Source organism: Numenius arquata, chromosome 23, assembly GCF_964106895.1.
Source record: "Numenius arquata chromosome 23, bNumArq3.hap1.1, whole genome shotgun sequence".
Lineage (NCBI taxonomy): Eukaryota > Metazoa > Chordata > Aves > Charadriiformes > Scolopacidae > Numenius > Numenius arquata.
The window spans coordinates 7,403,826-7,411,999 of record NC_133598.1 but is presented as its reverse complement, the minus strand read 5'-3'; the positions used below and the strand labels follow the sequence as shown (position 1 = coordinate 7,411,999).

The following is an 8,174-nucleotide window of genomic DNA, read 5'->3' as shown; positions in this document are numbered from 1 at the left end:
CAGCCAAGTAGCCACCCCCCAACATTGACTACGCATTTCTGTCCATGTGGGTTAGTGAGAATGAGATTCTTTCACAGTAATAGATTGGAATCTGAGCTACTTGCAGATCCTTTCCCAAGTGTTGCACGCGTTTTAATTCTAATGAAAGAGCACTGAGAAGAGCCCCCATGAGCTTGGTTCCAGCCTGTCTTTGACAATCAGTACCCTTTGCCTTCAGTATTCCTTCCCCAGAAACTCCCAGCAGCTCTTCTGCCACGCTCCCCAGCAAATCGGCCCTTGGAGTTCCTCTTGGAGTGAGGTGGTTGAGTTTTCATAGTCTCTGAACAGTTTAATTTCCCCACTCACTGTGGCAGTAAGATTAAAGCTGATTCAAATACCATTTGGCATTTTGAGGTGGTTTTACATAAATCAGTGCCCTGTTGGCTCTGGTTTGCTTTACTGCTCTACTCCCAGGGAGCAGAACATGGAATATTTCCTTCGGAGTATCACTGCCTCTTGGTTAATTGACCCTCTGAACACTCCTCCTCCCCGGGCTGAGGAGCCCCAGGATGGTTTAGGTTAATTCAGTGTATCCTTCCTACCTCCTTTTCTTCCCCGTCCTTCCCTTCATTGGAATGTTTCAGGATTTCACACGCAGCCGAACTCAGGATCACAGGGAAGGGAGCAGTAACCAGGGTGTTCCAGACTTGGTGTAGCCAGACACTGTTGGAGAATCTGTTGACTGTCTTTGGTTCATATGATGATTTTATGGTGGTTTTGATGTGAGCAGCTTGTTTGTAAAAGAACTTCTAAACAGTTTGGTTTTTTGTTTTGTTTTTTAATTGTTTAGCTTACTGAGCTGATACTTCTCATTTTCCAATTCAGCAGGCAGCCTAGATCCTGTCTGAAACACTGGGTAAGTCTTGCAACCACACAGTGTGTGAAGGTTTCTCTGATGTGTACATCCCTTAATGCTCCACTTTGCAGTTCACTTGCCACCTTTGATATCGATATGTTGTCTTTGTGTAATAGAAAAATCTAGCCTTATTTCAAACAAGCACACACACACCTGGAAATCTGAAATCAGTTTAGTCTCAATTGGCTCATCTGTGGTAGCTGTGTTGTATTTTATTTGCCCGTTGGATTGTTAGGGCAGATTAAATTCTAAGATGCTGGCCTGATGCAAGAGAGGAAATAGGTAAGTTCAGGTTTCAGGCTGATGCCCAGAAGTGGCTGTTACGAACCAGTGCCCGCAGGCCTGGAACCGAGGGGTTAATCAGTGGAGTTTCGTCCATGAATTCTTGCAGATTTGGCTGGAGTAGTTTGAGAATTACTGCCCCTCCAGCAGGGTTTGTGAGTAGAAGTGTGAAAACGCCTCACAGCTTTAGTACTGGATCCATTGATATAACTTACATTTGTGGGAGCTGGTTTTAAGATAATTCACCAGACTCTGCACAGAAGAGTTTACATGCTCCACCCCCTGACTTTCCTGTAGGGATTTAATGGGCTCTGTAAAAGCCCTCTTGTGGTCTGTCAACAAAAACGGACCATTTGTAGGGAGAAACAGATTATTATTTCAGTTGGAATATGAACCAAATAGTTTGATGTGTGGCAACATGCAACAAAGTTAGATGCAAGAGCAAACTTCTTGCAGTCTTTCTTTTTTGAAGCAAAATTGATCCCGCACTTCCCATGAGGACTTCAGGCTGACGTAGGAGCTGTACAGTTCATAAAACATTCCGCTCGAAGGCAGTGTCAGCACAGCGTAGGGTCCAGAGCGCCAGTCCCGAATGCCAGCCGTGGTTCTGTGTGTGGTGCACGATACCTCCGTCCGCTCCGTTTGCATGGTGAGTGATGGGCACTGGGAACAGCACTGGTTTGTTCTAACCTTTGCTATGCCGAGCGTGTGGAGTTGTTAAGTCGTTGGGGTTATTTTAGCCTTGACTTGAAGTGGACCAATTGCATTGCACATGGATTTTAACTGACAAGTCTTACTGCCTGTTGTGTCACCTGTAGGTGTTTGGAAGAATTGCGTTAATTCTGGCTGTAATTTAGCCCACAAACCTGTGAATCGGGTACCAAATCCCTGGTGGCCCTTGACTGCCGTAGCTTGCTGGGTGTTTATCAAATGATGCTCTAAAAAAAAGCCTGGGAATTCTTTCAGTACATTTCTAATGGCTCGTTCAGTGTTGGGTGTGTACTCAGTTCAGAGTCAGCAGGCTGACTCCTGGCCTTCTTCCTGTAAAAGAGCATCAGGTGGAGATTTTCCTCCTCCTCCTGACAGTCGCACCTCTTCTGGTACGGAATACGTGCCACAAAACGCATGTTTCGTGTCCTGTCTTTCTGCTCGTAGTGCTGGTGGGGTAGGACACATCCTGCCCCACACTCGGCAGTCACCGTATCCGTTTCTAGGTGCCACACGTGGATGTAAGGTTTTATAACTCCCTGGATACTCTGCTGTGTGCTGGGCTTGTGCGTCTTCTTAAGGAGACTTTGTCTTGCACAGAGCAGGGTGCCACTCCAGAAATGAGGAAAGCATGCCAGCTTTGTAGCATGTGTTATGAATGACTATGCTGAGCATTCTGCTCTACGAGTTCAATATAATTTTTCTCCATTACAGAAAGTGTTTAATCTGAAGTATTGGCTCAGCGTGTCTGGGGGGGAATAGGCTGATGGACACTGACAAACCCAGTCACAAAGAGTTGCAACTTTTTAGGTTCTTTTTAACAGAACCTCATAACAGTAATGCTGTAACATTCAGTGGGCTTAAACAACCAAGCTTAAAATAAATGGATTGGTTTTCAGCTCTGCCCACATTATGCGCAGGTATAAATCCTATCTCTGATCTGACAGCCCTGAGCAGAAGTCTGATCAAACGGGTGCTCCTGGGAATCTAATCCTATTCCTGGTGTGAATGCAAAGTGCGGATCTAACGAGATGTGTGAAGATCATTAAGAGTCAGATACTCCTCATGGGTCCATGTCACTGCGGGGCATGGCACCAGCACTCCCCTGGGGCTGGTGCCAGAGGCTCCAGCAGATTGCCCAGGGAAGCGGCGCTCTTGGAGCCACTCCCAGTGAGGTCCAGTAGGATGTGTATAGAGGCCGTTGGAAACAAACCCTACTGTGATGTTCTTTACCTTCAGTACACTGTACTAAAGTTTATTGTAGTAAGTGAATGGATGAAAATAAACCTTTTATTTCTCTAGCATTCTGCTGTCTGTTGGTTTTTGAAGTTGCTACGTAGGCTGTGGCCAATGCGCACGTTGTGTGGTGCCCTGGAATGCAAGTTTTCAGAACTCATTTTGGCCTGTATCAATAGGTTTTGTTTTTTGAATAAGTGACTACATTCACTTGCTGCTCGAAGAACTTTATTAGCTCAGTGGAGCTGTTTATACAGGCAGGCTGCTTGTCGAGGAAATGAGCCCGACTTCCCTTGAGGAGTTGTCCATGTAGTAGTCCCGTCTGGCCACGTAGTCCCTGATGTTTGCCAGAGCTGGCACCACACAGCAGCTCAGAGCACTGCGGTTGATGCTCATGTCCTGAAGATCATACCATACATTCTCTTGTTCCTCATAACCTTCCACGTGGGAAGTAGTGGTAAAGCCGTTAAATCCGCCAACCACAACCAGGATGTCATCCACCACTTCAATGCCAAAGTTGCTGCGAGGACTGAACATGTTGGTGACGCTGCGCCATGTGTTGGCCAGGGGGTTGTACGCTTCCACACTGCGAAGGCGGTTGACTCCATCGAATCCTCCCACCTGGAACAGCAAAGGTACAGAGCTGAATTGGGCCTTTCCTCACCGGAACCATTGCGTGCACAGGTCAAGGAGGGTGTAGAGAGGTGGGGGTCTCTTTCTTCTCCCAAGGAGCAGGTGATGGCACAAGAGGAAATGGCCTCAAGTTGTGCCGGGGAGGTTTAGATTGGATATTGGGGAAAATTGTGACCCTGAAAGTGTTATTAAGCCTTGTAAGAGGCTGCCCAGAGAAGTGGTGGAGTCACCATCCCTGGGGGGATTTCAAAGCCGGGCAGACGTGGTGCTTAGAGATGGAGGATAGTGATGGGTTTTGTCAGTGTTGGGTTGATGGTTGGACTCGATGAACTGAGAGGCCCCTCCAACCAAGGTGGTTCTATGATTCTAGAAGTCACATGGTGACTGGTTGGAAGTCGTTTCTTTGCTGCAGCTCCTTAACAATTATCCAGACGTTTTCCATAACCCATAATCTCAGAAGTGCCCGTTATGGAAAGGAAGGACTAAGGTGCTGGGCGGTGTTAGGGCAGAAGTGCCACTGCTCCCTTACCGCGTACACTTGGTTCCTGTACGCAATCACTCCTACTCCGCTTCTTCTGCTACTCATGGGGGCGATCAGGGTCCATTGGTGGGTGGTGGCATCGTACGCTTCAGCTGTGATCAAGCATTCGGCTCCGTTGAACCCTCCACAGATATAGACCTGTTCCCAGGAGGAATAAAGGGTGAGCAGGGCAGTGATATCCTCGGGGGAGAACACGTTGTGGAGGCGATGAATGGTCTGGCTGGGTTTTGGGGGGGTTGGTTGGTTGGTTTGTTTGGGATTTGGCGGGGGTTTTGCCAATTTTCTCTCTAGATAACAAAGGGGGAGCGGTAGCTGTTTCTCACTGGCTGAGCTCCATGAGAGTCCCTGCCTGGGGCCGTACCATGGGACAGGATGGGCACTGGCTCAATGGGTCAAGCTGTGCACTGGTGGCTGTTTGGTTCATTGTCCTGCTCCCCAGACTCCAGCCTCAACCACGTTCCGTAACCTGACGTTTACCTTTCCGTGCAGCGTGGTCGCACTCGCGTCGCTTCTCTGCTCGTGCATGGGGGCAATCAGCGTCCACTGGTTGGTCTCGGGCTGGTACCGTTCCGCGGTGTTGAGGCGCGTGTGTCCATCAAAGCCTCCCATGGCGTAGAGGAAGTTGTTGAGGATGGCAACGCTGACGTAGCAGCGCCGCGAGTGCATGGGGGCCACCTGCTGCCACGTTTTCTTCAGCGGGTCAAAGCGCTTGACGCTGCTGAAATAATCTGAGCTGTCAAATCCTCCGACGACGTAGATGAAGCCTTTAAAGTAAGCGGTGCCATGATAGGCGAGGGGTCTTTCTTGCTCGCAGGTGACGTTCACCCACTGGTCTGCCCGGGAATCGTAGGTCTCGATGGCGTTGGTTGGGCTGCCCCCGCTCCAGCCTCCGATGGCAAACAAGATGGTGCAGGGCAAGCGTGGCCGAGTTAGTTCTGAGGAGGATGGGCTGTGCATATCGAGGTTGTACATTTCTGTCAGGGCGTTTCTGATGAGACCTTTGCAATCCTCGTTGTCCCTCACGTACTCATGCATTTTGACGTTCTTCATGAAGTATTCTACGTGCATCAGCACCAGTCGAACCTGACAAATGCAAAAAGGAGGTTGTATAGAGGTGGGTGTTGGCCTCTTCTCCCAAGTGAATAATGACAGGACCAGAGGAAACGGTCTGAAGTTGTGACAGGGGAGGTTTAGATTAGATATTAGGAAGAATTACTTTACTGAAAGAGTGGTCAGGTACTGGAGCAGCCTGCCCAGGGAGGTGGTTGAGTCACCATCTCTGCAGGTATTTAAGAAACGCGTAGATGTGCACTTCAGGGCATGCTCTAGTGGTCGAGATTGTAGGGGTTTTTTGTGTGTGTATGGTTGGACTCGGTGATCTCAGAGGTCCTTTCCAAGCATGACAATTCTGTGATTAATGGAGGTTATTTACACCCTGGTATCCTTTGTGGAAGGCTCCAATGTGGAGCGGCTTTGCCTTCGGGCTGGAGGGTTGTCCAAAGCTCAGAGTGAACCCGAGGGCTGGGACAGCACCCACCTTGCCCAGCAGGACCCCAATGTGCCGCCTGCGGTCCCACGGGGAGTGATCAATCCATTTCAGAATGGCCTCGAACGCGGCCTGTTCCTGTTTCACGTTGAGCTCATCCTTCTCCAGGATGTGCCTGAACTCGTCAACGGAGAGGTCTAGAAACTCTGTGGAGAGCCTGGTCACATCCTCAAAGTGATAGAGGAGGAACACGAGGGCTGCTTCCCGCAGGCCGGGGCAGTAGCAATAGTCTGCGAGTCTGTAGATGCCAATACAATTTTCCGGGCACATCTGGGACTTCAAGAAGTCGCAGCAGAGTCTGACGATGCCCATGACGTTGAACTGGTCGGCTGTGACCAGCAAACTTTGAACGTTGTCCACCGTGATGGGTACCGTTCTGATGTAGGCGTACTCGATGATGAGCCGCATCGTTTCAGGAGAAGTGCCCTCGATTTTATAGACTCTCCTCTCTACGTTGCTCCAGTTGCTGGCAAACAGAGCCCTGAAAAACACCGAGCCGTGCTGGGGGGAAAAGCAGCTTTGCTGCACCAAACCCTGACCCCATCACCCCCCGAGCTCCTTCCCGGGGCACCCAGTTGGGCACTCGCCTCCCTGTCGGCTGTGGACAGAGAGGCACAGGGACAGTGGCCACCTTGCTTCACCAAGGCCACCAGAGTGGTGGTGTGCGGGGCAGGAACAGCTCCGGCCCCATGGCCCACAAGCCCGGCTGGCCACCCTCCAGCCCTGCACTGCCTCTGGGGGTTCGACAAGCCCCGCTGCCAGCGCTGCTGTGGAGTCACCAACCCTGGAGGTATTTAAGAAAAGTGTAGACGTGGCACTTCAGGGCATGCTCTAGTGCCTGAGATTGTTGGGTTGGGTGTTTTGTTTTGTGCTTGGTTGGTTTGTTTGGGGTTTTTTTGTGTGTATGGTTGGACTCGATGATCTCAAAGGTCCCTTCCAGCCACGAAGATTCTGTGATCCTGGCATGTGGATGAACTGTGGTGCCCAGGCTGGTACCGGGGGATCTGTGGGGATCTGCTGGAGGAGAGTTTTAGTGCCGAGGGAAGTGCTGGAGATACACTAAGGCAGTCTGACACTGCCCAGGGAATGCCATTTGTCCCCGCTCCCTCTTGTTTCAAGCACCGACCTGAAGTAGTGACTGCAGCTACAGAGGATGTTCTTGTGGGCATTGAATTCCACCCCGTCCACGCTGATGGTCACGTCACAGAGTTTCCCTTCCAGGCGAAGCTCATTGAAGACACCACAAGCCATAGCACTCATCTTCCTCTCCATGTTGGAGGATAAAGAGCCGGGGGAGCCGAGCTGTCACCCGTGTCGAGGCCTGAGACAGTGGAAGGTTCTTCTCCCTGAGGAGCCAGAGGGCTTTGTCCTTGCCCTCCGCCATCGTCTCGGAAACCCTGCCTGTCTGGTGGTTCTGGAATCTGCCCTATAATGAACTCACAGGGGCACGAGGGGACGCGGGAGCAGCTGTGAGACCCTCCAGAGGCGATGGGCTCCCGGTCCTCGCTCCATGGCTGTCCTCAGCTTCTGGTTCCCCACATCGCAGAGTCCGCTGGCCCCTGCTCCTCCACCCTGGTGATGGTTGCTCTGAGCAAACCCAGCCTTGTCATCCCCTCCAGCTTTTTCATGTTATTTTGCCCGGTTGTAAAGCTCCCCAAATGTAGGCACTGATGGATGCTGAAGTGCCTGTGGAGCAGCTCCCACAGGCGGATGCTGAGGCACAGGCAAGATGATGACCCTGATGAGCCACCACTCCTCTGTCAGAGGTCCTGATGGGCGAGAGGTAACTGAACCTATGCTCTGTCGATGAGTGTGTGCAGCAATTCTAACAGCATATGCGGAACCTGTCGAATTAGTGTTGTCCCATCAGGACGCCTTGGGAATGGGATTATTTACAGCAATGATTTTTACCAGGAAAACCACATGTACCCTCTCCACACACCCCTCTTCTCAGAACTGGATCATTTAATCATACGCCCAGAGTAAGGGAAGCTCTTCCCTGTTGAGATATCCTGACATCTGCTGTGGAGGAGGCTCCCCCTTATGACAGGTTAATAGAAGAGCACAAAAATGCTGCCGATGGAAGTGCACCACCTCTGGTACAAAACATGGTGAGGATTGACATTCTTCCAGATGGTATCTCTCCCAAAATATTAACTACAGGGGAAATGGAATTGTTTGCCCCAATGGATTCTGCTGCCAGACTGCAACCTATTAGTTCAGATGTGAAGATTCATATAATAACCCCTGAGAATGCCGTATGGCTTTGTACCTCACTTCAGCAAATTGCCCAGGGAAGCGGCGCTCTTGGAGCCACTCCCAGTGAGGTCCAG

At 50.6% G+C, this 8,174-nt stretch overlaps 1 protein-coding gene across 1 annotated transcript; it reads right to left on the bottom strand.

Annotated features, from left to right (window-relative positions):
- Positions 1–3,370: 3,370 nt before the first annotated feature.
- On the bottom strand, positions 3,371–7,116 carry LOC141474763 (kelch-like protein 10). The gene is made up of 5 exons (XM_074162837.1): positions 6,968–7,116; positions 5,833–6,322; positions 4,773–5,378; positions 4,284–4,433; positions 3,371–3,742 (listed from the first exon to the last, which is right to left on the bottom strand). Exons 1-5 carry the CDS (start codon positions 7,111–7,113, stop codon positions 3,371–3,373), a joined length of 1,764 nt encoding a protein of 587 aa, XP_074018938.1. The 5' UTR covers positions 7,114–7,116.
- Between the last annotated feature and the right edge of the window lie 1,058 nt (positions 7,117–8,174).

Excerpts from the sequence above, each read along its gene's own strand:
- LOC141474763 (XM_074162837.1), bottom strand. The coding sequence starts at position 7,113 with ATGGAGAGGAAGATGAGTGCTATGGCTTGTGGTGTCTTCAATGAGCTT. Across the intron at positions 6,323-6,967 it reads AGCTGCAGTCACTACTTCAG|GGCTCTGTTTGCCAGCAACT; the intron begins GTCGGTGCTTGA and ends GGTGTTTTTCAG. Across the intron at positions 3,743-4,283 it reads ACAGGAACCAAGTGTACGCG|GTGGGAGGATTCGATGGAGT; the intron begins GTAAGGGAGCAG and ends TTGCTGTTCCAG.